At 42.0% G+C, this 18,462-nt stretch overlaps 1 protein-coding gene across 2 annotated transcripts in view; it reads right to left on the bottom strand.

Moving 5' to 3' along the window:
• nalcn (sodium leak channel, non-selective) overlaps positions 1-18,462 on the bottom strand; it is a 291,484-nt gene that overhangs the window by 226,258 nt on the left and 46,764 nt on the right. For both annotated transcript variants that reach the window (XM_029647141.2, XM_029648174.2), the window contains exons 8-10: positions 12,059-12,210; positions 7,849-7,991; positions 6,567-6,671 (exon numbers count right to left, since the gene is read on the bottom strand). In XM_029647141.2, coding sequence (XP_029503001.1) covers positions 6,567-6,671; positions 7,849-7,991; positions 12,059-12,210 — 400 coding nt within the window. The remainder of the gene's footprint in view (positions 1-6,566; positions 6,672-7,848; positions 7,992-12,058; positions 12,211-18,462) is intronic.

The raw sequence follows: 18,462 nt of genomic DNA, 5'->3' as shown, positions 1-18,462 counted from the left end.
TTATGTATCATGTAGTAGCCTAACCTATCGATGTTATATTGAGCTGGAGGAATGGAATAGGAATGACAATCATCCAATATGCTGTAATAGAAATAAGGCCGTGCTCATACATTTTTTTCATAATTGTCCCTCATCTTAAACGTCACCAACCTCCACTGGACACAAACTAACACGTCAAACTAACACGCCTTCACGTCTCAGGCAAGGTTGCTAATCACATAAGCATGTATCACCAGACTACGCTCTTTTGATGAGTAACCTTACTGGATCTTGAAGACTTAGTGTAGCAGATGGGGATCGGTGAAACTTACTCCTCAGCCTTGCACAATTGAAGAAGGCCCTTTTTAATAGCACGACGGGTTGGAACGCTTCAGAATGGTGGTTACATGCATTTGCGAGGCAGCGGTTCAAGGTTCGCATCTCGGTATTAGATGAAACAGGGGAAAGAGGTACTTGTCAAGTAGGCAGCATGTTGTCCTTTACATGAACTTCCTGAACTTATCCCTATAGGCTTTAGCTAAGTGGCTAACACAGCCTTGTGATATCCAGGAGATCTGGTTCAAACCAAAACGGTTCAAATGCTAGAGACAAATTCATAGGAACTGCCACATTGGCTTCAGAATCCGCCAGAAGCTTCTGTTTACCACAGAGAGCGTTTGATTCTATATGTTCTGATCTACCTTTCCTGGCTGGCAAAGTACCAGGATGTTGTCTCTGGTTTTGAATCTGAATGTGATAACTAAATTTGAAAACTGAATGCATCTGAGAAATTGAATATGAGGAACTTCGATAAACTTGAAATTATAGTTTGTAAACTTGATTCACAGACAATGAATGCAATCTACCATATCTACCATACTGAAACTGAATTTACTCTATAAATGCTGTATAAATATTGCATTTGAATATTCAATTGAAATTGATTTTTAAAACTGAATGCAATATTCGTTAAAATCAGTTTCAAATCATGAAATAGAAGTTAAATTCATGAATGCAATGATTCAAATTGTGCATTCCAAATGAAAAAATATAAAATTCCATATCCTTATACAACGGAAAAACTATAGAATTCAAATAAAATTTCTGTTGGCACTGAAATCGCTCTATAAACCTTCACTGTCGTAAATTAGATGTGAATGGTTAAGCTCAAACCTCCACAGTAAGTGGGATATTGATATTTGACTATCTGCATAAGAATACAGACATACAATCAACAACCACAACATGAAATACATTTTACGGTTGGATCATGAACTTCGATGTGGTAAATATTTGAGAGAAAATGTTAAATGTATTGAAACCAAAACTTAAAATGCTACACATACAAGCATTTCCTTGAATTTGTATTATTTTGATGGCGGAAGCTAAAGAAATAATGTACTTCTAACCTCCAATGATCTGTCCGTGTTTTGTTGCGGAGGGACTAAGGCACCATTAAAATGCACTGCTATAATGTGGGAGTCAACCCAACACTAATACACAACAAGAACCCATTAAAGTGGAGAAAGGCCACAGAAGACTTTGTTACAGAATACAATTATACCTTCCTTTAAAGAGCCATGATTCCTTTGTTGCTTTGTAGAGATTTCTACTTTCGGTTAACTTTTAACAATGTTTTGGTAGAGAGATTAGACAACCACCAACACTTTTAGGTTCAACCTTTTCTCGGGAGAATTGGGAAAAGGTAAGAAAACAAATCAGTGCTGTTCAATCTTTGAAAAGGATGAGCTACGTTTAGAACAGAAAACATGCACTTGTATTCCCTGACCCGTGATTCACTGTGTCCTGATTCTTGCTGTGAAAATTCTAAAATAAGTAGTCGTATGGTCGAGAATGGTTATTTCTCTCATATACCTACACCTCGTCCATCCTATTTTTCTTCCTTCTCCTATCCCTGTTTTCATTACTCCTCCTTCTACTCCCATCTCTCTTCTACCCTCCTCCCTATCATTTCCTCCTTTCTTGATTCTACACCTGTCCTATGCCTCCTCTCCCCTTTCCTCCTTCTCCCTACCTACACCCCTTCGTCTTGTTTTCCATTTAGGTAGCTTAATACAAACTTTTATTCTAAGCCAACAATGGGTGCAGTTAACTGAAGTATAGGTGATACAACCATGCATCACAAGCATAGCAATTATCTCCCTTTTCATCCATTCCTCCCACTTCACCCTCCTCTGGCTCGATTGGCATCCCCAAGGAAAGACCAAATGGAACTCTAGAAGGCCATAGGGCTGTGATGCCAAGCCAACTGTGCAATTTTACATCTTGCTAAGATGTTCGGTGCAGTAATTTTCAAGTAAATAAATGTGTGCTGTGTTGTCTTATGTCAACAAAGTCAGATCCGCTGCGCTGATGGGCAGGTCTGTCTCACTTTCTGTCTGTGTGTGTGTTTGGTGGATGTGAGGGTATATGGACCTGGCAGAGAGAGTGAAGCAGTATGCCAGTGTTCACACCTTCTCCCTCCCCTCACACGCTCACTCTTGGTATTTTATTAGGATCCCCATTAGCTGTTATAGGGGCATAATATAGGGACATTTCAAATGTCATATTATGTATATATACAGTGTTGTAACGACGTGCTAATAGTGAAACTACAAAATATTTTTTTTAATCAACAAATACGGGATGTATTTACAATGGTGTTTGTTCTTCACTGGTTGCTCTTTCATGTGTGTGTGTGTGTGTGTGTGTGTGTGTGTGTGTGTGTGTGTGTGTGTGTGAGGGGAGGGAGTACACTGACATACTGCTCTAGTCTTTGCCAGGCCCGTACAACAATACACACCCACCTACCCACCCAAAAACACAAACACACACACTCTCTCCCGCTCTCAGTATGACTCATGTGTATGTCTGTCATTTGCCTATCTCCTGTAGGCTGTGTCTGGCTCTGCGCTGACAGCCGGCCAAATGTCTGGAAGAGCTGGGTGTGTGAACACTTGGAGTCCGTTTGAACACTGGCATACCGCTCCACTCTCTCTGCCAGGCTATATACCCATACTCAAAAACACACAGGCCTGTATAGTGCACTTGATTCACTCAGTTTTGTCACACAACACAATGCCACAGATGTCTCAAGTTTTGAGGGAGCGTGCACTTGGCATGCTGACTGCAGGAATGTCCACCAGAGATGTCGCCAGATAATTTAATGTCCCGTCTCTACCATAAGCAGTCTCCGACGTTGTTTTACAGAATTTGGCAGAATGTCCAACTGGCCTCGCAACCACAGACCATGTGTAACCACGCCAGCCCAGGACCTCCACATCCGGCTTCTTCACCTATGGGATTGTATGAGACCAGCCACTCGGACAGCTGATGAAACCGAGGAGTATTTATGTTTGTAATAAAGCCCTTTTGTTGGGAAAAACTCATTCTGATTGGCTGGGCCTGGCTCCCCAGTGGCCCCTGCCCAGTCACGTGAAATCCATAGATTAGCGACTAATGAATTTATTTCAGTTGACTGATTTCCTTCTATGTAACTCTGTAAAATCGTTGAAATTGTTGCATGTTGTGTTTATATTTTTGTTCAGTATAAATATACATATACATCAGATATACATATACATTGACTGGAAATAAACATTGATAGACTATATTAATTTGTTTTAGCATGCGAATCGTACTGCTCCTAAAGGTAATTTTCCAAGACAGGCTATGTGCATACATTTGGAAATACATTGTAAAAGAGGAACGTGACAGAGGAATGATATTGCCCAATGAAGGTAGGACAAACTGATAAATAGGCTTACAACAATCCGCTCCAATTCTGTCATTTTGTGTAAAACCAGTTATCAGGGTTGCGAACTGAAATCAGATTGATGTCAAGATCCGAGAGTAAGCTGGTCCACAGTGGTGGCGAACCAACAACCCTCAGGCCCACAGCCCTGTGCGCTATCATAATCAGAATGCTGACACATAATGGCTCGAGGTGAAAAACAGTTAGCCAAATTACAAATCTAAGTCTCTGGTCTGTCCTAGGAGTGAGATCAAAATGTAGGCATTTGGTTGTGTTTATGAACATTAGAATATGAGTAGCATTTTATTTCAAATAACACAATATGATTTTCGTTAGTTTATGTTACTGTAGCCTATATGTAAAAAAGCTCAAATTCAAGTGGACAATCAATTTTATTAGCGGAGTGCCTCGGCACAAAAGCTATAATAGAATTATAATGAATATAAGTGTCGATATGACAGCAGTCAAAGAGTAAATGATTGTCAGCTTGTGCTTATATTGTGTGCATCTTCACACAATGGCATCAGTTGGATTTCATTTAGCTGTTTTCGTATCTTTCACTTGCGTGACACACTTAGACATTAATTTGCTCTACAACCAAACAAAGTTGTCTCTGGTTTTCTCTTAACTCTGTTCCCTTTATTGTATTCCCATTGTCTTGTCATTCTTCAGCACCGTTGTGGAGTACAACGGCTGTGCAGGTGCCTTATTTTGCACAGAGGGAGCGATATCCCATCTCACATTGTTCATAGACTTGTTTTCTTTGCAAGAAACGTGTTCCCTAAGACAGTGAGGTGTATAACTTGTCCATGGTTACATTTCTCCCCTTGCACCCCCTCATTGTGTAGCCTACTCCAAGTATGCCAGAGTACACAGATAAGACTTATTTTATTCGGTGGACTGATATAGGGTACATACCATTTTAAGATTATGATTAGAATGGATGAATACAATAGTATGGCCCTCTCTGTTCTTACTTCACAATTGGTGATTGCATAATTATGCATCGTTCGCTTCCCCTCGCTCATCAACTCCCCCATTCTCCCCCATAATACTTTACTTCAATTATTTCATCTGTTATATGTGTGAAATTAGATTCGGTATAGTTTAGGTTTCGAGGCAATTATCTGGATGATTATCAGCTGGGCTCTGCACTTTCAACTGTCGGAAGAAGCAGCAAAGCAGGCCCTACTGTTGGGAGAAGGAGCAAAGCAGGCCCTACTGTTGGGAGAAGGAGCAAAGTAGGCCCTACTGTTGGGAGAAGGAGCAAAGCAGGCCCTACTGTTGAGAGAAGGAGCAAAGCAGGCCCTACTGTTGGGAGAAGGAGCAAAGCAGGCCCTAATGTTGGGAGAATGAGCAAAGTAGGCCCTACTGTTGGGAGAAGGAGCAAAGCAGGCCCTACTGTTGGGAGAAGGAGCAAAGCAGGCCCTACTGTTGGGAGAAGGAGCAAAGCAGGCCCTACTGTTGGGAGAAGGAGCAAAGCAGGCCCTATTGTTGGGAGAAGGAGCAAAGCAGGCCCTACTGTTGGGAGAAGGAGCAAAGCAGGCCCTAATGTTGGGAGAAGGAGCAAAGCAGGCCCTAATGTTGGGAGAAGGAGCAAAGCAGGCCCTACTGTTGGGAGAAGGAGCAAAGCAGGCCCTACTGTTGGGAGAAGGAGCAAAGCAGGCCCTACTGTTGGGAGAAGGAGCAAAGTAGGCCCTAATGTTGGGAGAAGGAGCAAAGCAGGCCCTACTGTTGGGAGAAGGAGCAAAGCAGGCTCTACTGTTGGGAGAAGGAGCAAAGCAGGCCCTACTGTTGGGAGAAGGAGCAAAGCAGGCCCTAATGTTGGGAGAAGGAGGGACAATGGGTGAAAACCTTTTAAAAAAATGTCATGCCCTCCTAAAGGTCCTGACAGAACTCCAGTTCTGTTTGTGATATTGTGATTCTAACGCCTACAGCGTGTTATATAGACTTATTTAGTAAAAGTGAAGGACAGAGGGGGAATGACGTAATAAAAATGGCAGCGTAAAAAAAAGACTGCTTTAGCGGTTCAAGTGTTAAGGGTGGGTCATGCATTTTAATTTCAGAAAGGCATGATTTTCTCCATGCAGCACATATTATACATAAAATACAGTCCCTTTCCCAAAGCAATGTTAAAAGTTAAAGAAAGTAGAAATCTCTACAAAGCAGCAAATTAATTGTTTTTTTTTAAAAGTGTGTGTGTGTATTATGCCATTCCTGCCCTTTCCCGTCCTCTAACCATCGCTCCATATGATGTCTGACATTCCGCCCCAAACCTGTTCATTTGCATCTAATCATCATTACATTTGAGAGTCAATAGTATGGATGAGAGAAAGGCCATTTTCACATTAAATATGCATTTTCAAACACTGGGCATATGCACTGAACCCCAGAGGGTAGGATAGTGCATTTGCTGAATTAAATCTGATTGCGAGCCCTTATTTCAATAAGCCAGGAGAGAAAGGGAAATAGAACATGTCCTCTCTCCTCGCCATGATATTGTTCAGGCAGCTGGGATACCAATGAAGAGTGGGCAGATGAACCAGTTACATTGAGACTGGAGGAGCAGATTTAATCAAACCTGACATAGCAATGTTTCTGCCCTGGCTTTGTTTGCTCAGCCCAGTGAGCAAGTCTTACTCTGAACAACCGGAAGTCTCCTACCTGTGATGTTATTTGATAATTTGACAGTGTTATGGCTTTATAAATACATACTCTAATGTGGCTCTGATTGAGTGTGTGTGTGTGTGTGTGTGTGTGTGTGTGTGTGTGTGTGTGTGTGTGTGTGTGTGTGTGTGTGTGTGTGTGTGTGTGTGTGTGTGTGTAACAGTACCTGTGTGGTAGCAGTAGAGGTGGTGCTGCTTCGGGACCCCCACATCTGCTGGAACTGAACTCTGATCTCAGCAAACGTTTCAATGATGACCGCAATGAAAACATTCTGAGTGAGAGAAAGAGAGACGGAGACAGAGCGAGAGGGAGGGGGGAGGTGGAAAGAAATGAGGAGATACAGGGAGAGAGATAAATAGAAAGAGAAACTCTTGAGGGATTGGAAGTGAGCAAACAACACAGGTGTGAATGTCTTTGTCTAGACTGGAGGAATCTACTGTGCCACACACCCGACAGAAGAGATCACATTCAGAAATATGGAGAGTAATACATACAGTGAGGCTCCAGAAGTATTTGGACAGTGACACATTTGGGTTGTTTTGGCTCTGTAGTTTGGCACTTTGGATCTGAAATGATACAATGACTATGAGGTGAAAGTTACAGAGACATAAATATCATACCCCCGCAGAAAATGCTAACCCCCCCCCTGCTATTGGTAAAGGTGAGAGGTTAGAATGTCTTGGGGGTATGATATTTGTGCCTCACTCATCATTATTCACGATGCATTCATGATTATCCATAATAACCATTGTAGCATGTAGAAGTATTTAGACAAATATTATATTCTTATTTGCAATGAAAGTGAATCCAAAATGAAAAAATACATTATTTACCATTCATTCTATTGGGCACAAAATAATCTGAAACACAAACAAAACATTGACAAGATTGTAGTCACAAACTTGATGTAGTCATTGTGTGTTGGGAATAGGGGACCTTTAATACACATACGTGAATTTGTCCAAATGGGGGGAATATGTACAAAAGTGCTGTGACTCTTCACCCGATATGGATGGAAATACCCTCAACTGACTTTAACCTCAGAAACATTGCATCATTTTAAATCCAAAGTGCTGGAGTGCAGAGCCAAAACAATAAAAAATGTGTCACTGTCCAAATACTTTGACCTATATATGCAATTTACCAGACACTTGTATACAAAGTGTCCACTAACGGTGAGTGCATATGTTTTTGTAGGTGGTCCAGCGGGAAATGGAACCCATGACCTTGGCGTTGCTAACCCCATACTCTTACCAACTGTTCCAAACAGGACCACACAGGAGAAGAGTCTCCTCACACAAGATACGAGTGACACTTTTATCTGGCCTGCTACGGTCCATTCTCTTTCACCAGACAAACTGTCTCCTTCCATAGGATGACAGGGAGTATAACTGTACCAGTCAAAAGGGACGGGATCGTAGCAAGTCAGATAAATCTGTCTCTTGTACCTTGACAAGCCAGGCGAGGAAGAAGATGAGCGTGATGAAGTAGAAGTAGGAGCGCCAGCGAGGGAAACTGTCGATGGCTCTGTACATAAGGAACACCCAGCCCTCCTGAGAGGCTGCCTCGTACACGGTGAAGATACTGGTACCTGGAGAGAGGGAGAGAGTGAGATCAAATTGTTGATTCAATTTGTAGTTGTTAAATTGCTTGCCAATTCTGAAGAAAGATTCAGTCTCTCACAACCCTTTGAGTTGTTTTGGCAATAAAAGTAATTCTGTAATGGATAATAAAGCATCTTTCTATTCAAATGTATTTCATTGAGAGGGAGCGAGAAAGAAAGAGTGAGAGAAAAAGAGCGAGAGAGAAGGAGATAGGCTCAGAGACGAGAGAGTGAGACAGAAAGAAAGAAAGTTAGGTGGTCCCACATTGAGCTACATGCATACTACACGCACGTTTAGATCAACTATTTGCGTTATACAAAGGCCTCTGTGTAACCAATTAAAAAGTCTCCTTCAGATCCTCCCATTCACCCCAAACACAATACCTTTCGATTCCCTTGTCATTTTGTATGAAAGAGATTCCTTGGAGCTTACAAGGAGCCATAAAACAGTCATCCCTTTTGAGGATGATACCTACACATGACTTCCCAATAAAGAAGCTTGAAGGTTGTTTTTTAACCATTTAATTACATAGGGACATACAATTTAAACATCGACAGATTCATTCCACCATCCAACCTTATCTTACACTCGTTTCCAGCGCTTAGTTGTAGTAAATCATGAACATTACCAAATGCTATCACTGAATTAGAAATTGGGCATATTCATTTACATTGGTCTGTTTATGTTGACATGTAAGCATGTACAGTAATAATGACAGTATACTGACAGTGTCACTTTCTGGTCTATAGTTTCCTTCTGATCTAATGGAATGTCCAATGGGCCGTACATTTTCAAAATGTTTCTATGAAACCCCCTTGCATCCCTTGTCTCATGTTGCTTACTGTGGGGTGCTGCCACTGTACCGGGAAACAAGTCACCATGTCACTCACACACACGTTATGTCACTAGAGTTAAGGGTAGCTTCAGCTTCAGTTAAAACTGTAATCTCAAACTGTCTTGATGCAGTCAAGACAAGAACTTGGAGGTAGAAGACCAGAGGACCTCTGCACACTTGACTGATCACACACACACACACACACACACACACACACACACACTCTCTCTCTCTCTGTATTTGTTGTCTATCATTTGCACTTGTGTTGCTGTTAAATGTGAAATACATTGTTTGCTAACGCCAAACTCCACACCTAACTACCATGGGAAAATAACCTTATTAAATTCACAAATTCAAAAGTGTGTGTGGTCTCTTTGGTTCCTTGTCAACATCTTCTGGGCTGGTAAAATTGTTTCTCAAACACAGTAATGAAAGCATTGTGAGTAATAACCGGTGTCTAAAAACTTGGTCATGTTCATTGGGCACCAATTAAAGAAAACTGACTAAAACAGGGAGGGAATAGTCCAATAAGAAACTTTTGTTTACATTTTCAGTGAATCAAAACATCCCCACTGCACAAAGACTTCCATCGCACCCAGACAGATCATAATTATCTCCATGCATCGGTGTCAGACAGATACAGTGCATTCGTAAAATATTCAGACCCCTTCCCTTTCTCCACATTTCGTTACGTTAGAGCATTATTCTAAAATGCATTTTTTAAAATTAAATGTCCTCTATCTACACACAATATCCCATAATGACAAAGCTAAAACAAGTTTAGATTTTTTGCACATTTACTAAAAAAACTAACCAAAATACCTTATTTATATTCAGACCCTTTGCTATGAGACTTGAAATTGAGCTCAGGTGCATCTTGTTTCCATTGATCATCTTTGAGGTGTTTCTACAACTTGATTGGAGTCCACCTGTGGTAAATTCAATTGATTGGATATGATTTGGAATGGCACAAACATGTCTATTTAAAGGTCCCACAGTTGACAGTGCATTTCAGAGCAAAAAATAAGCCATGATGTTGAAGGAATTGTCCGAAGAGCACCTGGACAGGATTGTGTTGAGGAACACATCTGGGGAAGGGTACCAAAGCATTTCTGCATCATTAAATGTCCAAGAATACAGTGGCCTCCATCATTCTTAAATGGAAGAAGTTTGAAACCACCAAGAATCTTCCTAGAGCTGGCCGACCGGCCAAACTGAACAATCGGGGAGAAGTTCCTTGGTCAGGGAGATGACCAAGAACTCGATGGTCACTCTGATAGAGCTCCAGAGTTCCTCTATGGAGATGGGAGAACCTTTCAGGACAGCCATTTCTGCCGCACTCCACCAATCATGTCTCTATGGTAGAGTGGCCAGACGGAAGCCAACCCTCAGTAAAAGGCACATGACGGGCCACTTGGACCTAAAGACTCTCAGACCATGAGAAACAAGATTCTCTGGTCTGATAAAACCAAAATTGAACTCTATGGCCTGAATGCCAAGCGTCACGTCTGGAGGAAACCTGGCACCATCCCTACTGTGAAGCATGGTGGTGGCAGCATCATGATGTGGGGATGTTTTTCAGTGGCAGGGACTGTGAGACTAGTCAGGATCGAGGGAAAGTTGAACGGAACATCCTTGATGAAAACCTGCTCCAGGTAGCTCAGGACCTCAGACTGTGGCGAAGGCTCACTTTCCAACAGGACAACGACCCTAAGCACACAACCAAGCCAAGGCAGGGCAGGGGTGGCTTCGGGACAAGTCTCAGCCAGAGCCCGGACTTGAACCCAATCAAACATCTCTGGAGAGGCCTGAAAATAGCTGGGCCGCTATTCTCTTGGCACACCTGTATTTGGGGAGTGCCCCATCCAACCTGACAGAGCTTGAGAGGATCTGCAGAGAAGAATTGGAGAAACTCCCCAAATACAGGTGTGCCAAGCTTGTAGAGTCATACCCAAGAAGACTTGAGGATGTAATCGCTGACAAAGGTGCTTCAACAAAGTACTGAGTAAAGGGTCTGAATACTTATGTAAATGTGATATTTCAGTTGTTATCGTTTTAATACATTTGCACAAATTTCTAAAAACTTGTTTTTGCTTTGTCATTATGAGATATTGTGTGTAGATTGATGAGGGGTAAAACACAATTTCATCAATTTTAGAATAAGGCTGTAACTTAACAAAATGTGTAAAAAGTAAAGGGGTCTGAATACTTTCCGAATGCATTGTATGTAGTCTATGTAAGTGCCATAATAACAAGGCTATGCAACATGATTGAATAACATGGTATCATTGTATAAACGATAAACAAGGTCAGTAATACATAAACAGAAGAGAGGGAAAGAGCGGGGCTTCAACTACCCAAGAGCAGTGTGTTTGTGGTCACTACAATGCGTGAAGTAAACACACTGGTAGACAGGGATGCACTTCTTCCTCCAGAAAATACTACTAATCAAGAGAGGGATTGAGAGAGGGAGAAATAGAGAGAACAGAGAGAGAAGTAAAGTCTTAACAGAATCCAGGCCTGCATGCCCAGTCTGTCAAGGTCTGTTAATAAGCGCTCTCTCTCCCTCTACCCTCTCTGTATCCATCCCTCCATCCCTATCTCTCTTTCTATCCTTATCTAGCTATTTAGAGATTAGAGCCACTGCTCAGAGTATCCGACACTGGATTTGGGCTCAGGTGATAAGAATGAATCCCGCCGCTAAGATGGCCAGAACCCCAGACCAAGGCTCATGTAGAAGCATTTTTTATTTATTTTGTAGCTTTTTCTGCTTCTGAGAAAAGAACCCAGGAAAGACCAGCCACAATCCACTCCAGTACTGTCCATGGAAATGCTAAAAAATAGAATCCCTATTCTATTTCTATCGAACCGACCTACCTTTTTGGGAAGCACCATGATAACCCTCAACATTCTTGGTCTGATTCATTTATGCAGGGATGTAAACCAACAAAAGGTGTTCCAGCAGAGGTGTAATCTGTATATTCGGTTGATGAAGCCGCTGCAGCACAGCTCTAACACACAGATACCAGCCTTGGCATTTTATCATCTAAATTGGTAGTTGTACAAATAAAACTCAAAGTTATTCAGACAGCAGTTACTAAGCTGAACGTACAAAGCTAGAAATGCTGTGTGCGTGCGTGCATGTGCGTGTGGGGGTACACCCGTGTGCATGTGTATGTGGGGGTACACCCGTGTGCATGTGTGTGTGTGTGTATGTACCGAGCTCGTTGAAGCCGCTGTAGCCCAGCTCCTGTCTGCTGAGCCCCAGTTCTTCCAAGTCCACACACTTAAAGCCCAAAGGACACAGGTATCCCTCCCCGTCTGGCGAACAGTGGGTGTCGGGGATGGCCAGGCTGTTCCATGTCACAGTACTGACAAACACAAGAAACAATTATTTCATTTTAGAGCTTACTTATGTCTGCCAAGTGCATTGATCATTGAAACTGATCTTGAGAAAGACATTGGAACTGAAACATCAACATTAACCAATCTCAACTATATACTGAACAAAAATCTAAATGCAACAAATTCAAAGATTTTACTGAGTTACAGTTCATAAAAACGTAATCAGTCATTTGAAATAAATTCATTAGGCCCTATTCTATGGATTTCACATGACTGGACAAGGGGAGCCAGGCCCAGCCAATCAGAATTAGTTTTTCCCCACAAAAGAGCTTTATATAAATGATGTGGAGGTCCTGGGCTGGCGTGGTTATGAGGCCGGTTGGATGTACTGCCAAATTCTCTAAAATGGCATAGGAGGCAGCTTATGGTAGATAAATGAACACACAATTCTCTGGCAACAGCTCTGTTGAACATTCCTGCAGTCAGCATGCCAAATGCCCTGCTCCCTCAAAACGTGAGACATCTGTGCCATTGTGTCGTGTGACAAAACTGCACATTTTAGAGTGGCCTTTTACTGTCCCCAGCACAAGGTGCACCTGTGTAATGATCATGCGGTTTAATCAGCTTCTTGATATGTCACACCTGTCAGGTAGATGGATTATCTTCGCCAAGGAAAAATGCTCACTAACCGGGATGTAAAAAAAAAATGTGTGCACAAAATGTATGCTAAATAATATTGTTTTGTGCATACAGTATGGACAATTTCTGAGATTTTTTATTTCAGCTCATGAAACATGGGCCCAACATTATATTATGCTCAGCATTAAAGTCCCCTTCTTGTTTTTCCTATAATTAATGAAAGACAGAAAAATAATTTACATATACAAAAATGACTGATAAGACATAAAAATACTTTCAATACAGACTTTTCTGAAATGTGCACAGACAGAAACAGGAAAGAATACGATGAGATAAAAAGGCAGATTGGTGAGAGCTCAAGCACTGGAGAAAGCAACCGTTTGTTTTTCACCCCCTTTGCTATGAAGCTCCCAAATAAGATCTGGTGCAACCAATTACCTTCAGAAGTCACATAATTAGTTAAATAAAGTCCACCTGTGTACAATCTAAGTGTCACATGATCTGTCACATGAACTCAGTATATATATGCACCTGTTCTGAAAGGCCTCAGAGTCTGCAACACCACTAAGCAATGGGCACCACCAAGCAAGCAGCACCATCTCCAAACAGGTCAGGGTTGGGTTATAAAACAATATCTGAAACTTTGAACATCACACAGAGCACCATTAAATCCATTATTAAAACATGGAAATAATATGGCACCACAACAAACCAGCCAAGTGAGGGCCACCCACCAAAACTCACAGACCAGGCAACAAATCAGAGAGGCAACAAAGAGACCAAAGATAACCCTGAAGGAGCTGCAAAGCTCCACAGCGGAGATTGGAGTATCTGTACAGAGGACCACTTTAAGCCGTACACTCCACAGAGCTGGGCTTTACAGAAGAGTGGCCAAAAAAAAGCCATTGCTTAAAGAAAACAATAAGCAAACACGTGTGGTGTTCACAAAAGGGCATGTGGGAGACTCCCCAAACATATGGAAGATGGTACTCTGGTCAGATGAAAGTAAAATTGAGCTTTTTGGCCATCAAGGAAAGGAAAAGGTCTGGTGCAAACCCAACACCTCTCATCACCCCGAGAATACCATCCCCACCGTGAAGGATGGTGGTAGCAGCATTATGCTGTGGGGATGTTTTTCATTGGCAGGGACTGGGAAACTGGTCAGAATTTAAGGAATTATGGATGGTGCTAAGTACAGGGAAATTCTTGAGGGAAACCTGTTTTCAGTTTTCCAGAGAATTGAGACTGAGGTTCACCTTCCAGCAGGACAATAACCCTAAGCATACTGCTAAAGCAACACTTGAGTGGTTAAAGGGGAAACATTTAAATGTCTTGAAATGGCCTAGTCAAATCCCAGACCTCAATCCAGCATTGTACGGATAAAGAAGTGCATAATATATACGAATCCTGAGGATTATGACTCAAAGCAACCCCAAGAAGATACAACGTCAGGAGAGGCAGCCCCCAAAGAAAGCGAGGTAAGCTGTGTTGTTAACCCCGCCCAGATACCCCGAGGGTTGGTTCAAGAATAAAAAGGCTGGTTCTTAAAACCTACAGTTCTTAACCTACGCATTGACCATGGATATTCCTAACGCATACCCGAACTCCGAAACGGCCTGGGCTCCCGACACTAAGGATTGTATGCCTCGCAGCCCTCCATTCTACTCCCCCCTGGCAAGATCCTCGACACCCCCTACCTGTACACAACCTGAGGACGTGTTTGATGGGGTGGTCAGTACTATTTTTGTTGACACAATCAAGGCCTCAGTAGCCGCGCTTTTAGACGTGGTGATTGGAGAATATATACGAGAAAAATGCATCGGTTGTGAGATTAATCACCCCAGCCAGCGAAGGCACCCCTGCCTATACGATCCCCCAAGATACTACTTCTTCAACAATTTTGAGGCGCTGGTGAAAAGACTTTGGTCCCGCCGGTTTATACCATCGCTGGTCAGAGCCCTGGAGGCTATGGGCCTTTTGCCGTCTATCCCCGGGGTAGAGTTCTACACGAGCTAAAGGAGGCAATTCATATACACCAGAAACTCAAAGAAATCCGACACACCCTGGTGGAGGATAACAAATACAGGGAGGCTGTGGTGTCGGATGTGTTGGCTTTCTGGCTCAATAAACCCCAAGAGCCCGAGTGACATTTTTGTTATTTAGATGTAGAGCAATGGGTAACTATATGTATACGATGTTAGATAGAATAAATACATTTTTTCTTTTGAGAGAACTTACAAGTGTTATGCATCAAATTATTGAAAATAAAGTGAACAATGTCTCGTTCTACAAAACCCCCAATTCCGGGGCTAATGTAGAGCGTGTTTTGAAAATGGACCAAATCATGACTCATGTACGCCATGCTGGCGAGGTTCTACAATGGACACAAATGGTAACCCGGCTTGGTGGTGATTCTGAAGAACTAGAAACAACCTTGTCTAAGATTTTACTTTATTTGTTTGAAACACCCTTTAATTGTACCATGTATCATATTTGTTGTTTATATACTTTTATAGCGGATGTGTCTGTTGTAAAAATTCAGCGAAACAAACCTGTTAATCTAACCCAAATATACATGGTTTTACATGATTCGATCATAGAGAAAGGGGGGGCATGTATCCTGCAACGAATTAGGGATTGTCTGTATACGTAATACCTAATGTTTTCATGAAAATAAAAATCCCAAAAATGAAAATGAAATGTTGTTGTTATTTGAAAGTGGCTCATTAACATTATTGTACCTCAGATAGGCAAGAAGGATGGCAGAGCAGATTTTGAAAAACATTTATTATAATCCCTCTAACCCGGGGTCTTATGGTGGTAAGGAGCGTTTACAGCGCTTTAGCCGAAGAAACAGGTCACAGGTTAAGCGATGCTAAAGTCACTGAGTGGCTATCCGAACAAGATGCGCACACTCTACATAAACCCGTGAGAAAACATTTTCCTAGAAATAGAGTTTTTCTACACACCCATTGTCCCAATTTCAGGCGGATCTATGTGACATGCAGGCCCTTGCAGATAAAAATGAAGGAAACCGCTACATGCTAACGGTCATAGATATTTTCTCTAAAATAGCTTTTGTCCGGGTCTTAAAGAATAAGAGCGGCGCTGAGGTGACCAGGGCATTTGCCTCTATCTTGAAGGAAGGAGGCGCCCCCAAGAAAGTGCAGACCGATGGCGGAAAATAATTTTTAATAAGACCTTTCAGAAACTAATGAAAAAGCACAATATAGTACATTTTGCTACAGGATCGGATTTGAAAGCTTCTGTGGTTGAACGCTTTAACAGGACTCTGAAGGAGAGGATGTGGCGCTATTTTACAGCGCACAACACGCATAGATATATCGATATAGTTCAAGATTTAGTAATTGCGTATAACAATAGTTATCATAAAAGTATAAGGATGAAACCCTCCGAAGTCTCTTCGGAAAACTCTTTTTCAAGTCTTTAAAAATCTGTATGGTTTGCTCCCTCTTCGCCGTAAGAAAAAAATACATTTTAAATTTATTGTGGGGGACTTGGTTCGTATATCCAAGTTGAGGGGTGTTTTCGATAAAAAATACGTGCAAGGATACAGTGATGAGCTTTTCACGGTTACAGAATGTCTGCCGCGCATACCCCCGGTCTACATATTAAAAGATTATGACGGGGAACTTATAACGGGATCTTTTTATGAGCAGGAATTACAGAAGGTAACGGTTGGTAAAGACAAGGTGTTTCACGTAGAGGAGATTCTAGATCAAAAGAGAGAGAAAGGTCAAAAATGGGTGCTGGTCCGCTGGAAAAACTGTCCGCTAAAATTCAACAGCTGGGTATTAGAGAAGGATGTAGTGGAGGCATCAGGGGTTAATTTAAACCCCCATGCATGATAAAATACATCCTCATTCGGGGTGTACACCGGAGGGCATAATGGAACACAGCGGCTTCTACCTGACTCTCCCCAGTAATGCGTCCGCACACATATATCGTAATAATCAGAGTTCTAATTATACAACCAATTTTCCAAAGCCTATAGAGTTATCAGAGGCCTGGGAAGTAGGGCTCAGCGAGATTACATACCCCCATAGCTGGTATAATATCAAAGATAAGGACCGGGAATTTTATTTCAAAAAGTTAACGGAACCTGCTAAATTTATTAAGGTTAAAAAAGGGTTCTATAGAACCGTCGAAAGGCTCGTCTCAGAGTTGAATGAACGGCTATCGCAGAACAGTATGGAAATATTCCTGATGTACAACCCTATAAATAAAAGGGTACAAATCTCAGGAGATGCTTCCGGGGATAAAGACCAGTGGTAATTTAGCCTACATGTTAGGGATGGGGCCCAATACATGGACGTATGTGAGAGATAAATTATTCCCATTCCCCGCGGATATACATGCAGGATTTTACAACATATTTGTGTATACCGACATCATATCATATCAAAGGGTCGGAGACAGCTGTGTGCCACTCCTGAGAACAGTTCATATAGATGGAAAGGATGGGGACATCGTCACTGTCACCTACGACAAGCCACACTACGTACCTGTAAGCAAGAAATATATTGAAAACATTCTTGTTGAGCTTAAAACGGATCAGAACGAAAACATTGAATTTTCTTATGGTAAAACGATTGTAAAACTCCACTTTAGACCCACCAAAACCTCTCTACATATATAATATTAGTATTATATATTTTATATACATAATACATCTAAATTAAAATTATGGAACACCGACATCTCGACCCTAACCGGTATGTCACATACTATGTGGATCAAGTGGGTAATGGGTTACCAGGATATTATGGATCGCCCACCATGTATGGTTCGGGGATCGGAGGGATATTTCGTAATCTCTTTAGGATGGTTTTACCGTTTATGAAGAGAGGCTTCAGCATAGCCAAACCGCATTTAAAATCAGCAGCAAAAAATATAGTAAGTGAGGTTGTCGCCAATGCGATAACCAGAAGGGCGTCACCAGATGTCGAGAGTCAAGAAGGCTCGGGGTTGATGATGTTGTCTCGAAGACCGAAAAAGAGACCGCCCGGTATAAGGCGAAGACTTGAGCCTAAAAAACGGAGGTTAACGGTTAAAAGAAACTCAGTTAGTCAAAGACGGGGTAAAGTGAGGAGGTCTGGACCAAAAACGGTAAAAAGAATACTCGGAAGTATTTTCTAAAAGAACAAGCACCATGGCTCTTTTACACCGCATGTCCTCTGAAGCTATAAAAACAGAGCTCGATCTTTTCACGGCCCCCTTAACCCAACATTCAGTAGAGAGGTCCAGTTATGTGGAGATAGCCCCACTCTCTGCCATTACAGACAACGGCCCCATAGAGTTTTTCATACCAGGCCACGGTGACAACTATCTGGACCTCAACAACACCTTGGTGCATTTGCGTCTAAAAGTAACCAAAAGAGATGGTACTGATATTGCAAACGATGCCAAAGTGAGTCTCATTAATTACCCAGTGGCCACCATCTTCTCCCAAGTGGATGTGACTTTGGGGAACGGCTAATCAGTCAAAGCAGTGCCACATACCCCTACCGTGCCATCATGGAATGCTTACTCAACTACTCTGAAGACACTCTCAAGACCCAATTCAGCGCAGGGCTTTTTAGCAAGGATACTGCAGGAGGCTCTATGGAATCGACAGA

This window comes from Oncorhynchus nerka, linkage group LG1, assembly GCF_034236695.1.
Source record: "Oncorhynchus nerka isolate Pitt River linkage group LG1, Oner_Uvic_2.0, whole genome shotgun sequence".
Lineage (NCBI taxonomy): Eukaryota > Metazoa > Chordata > Actinopteri > Salmoniformes > Salmonidae > Oncorhynchus > Oncorhynchus nerka.
Note: the sequence above shows the minus strand (reverse complement) of the source record. Positions and strands in the feature narration are given on the sequence as shown.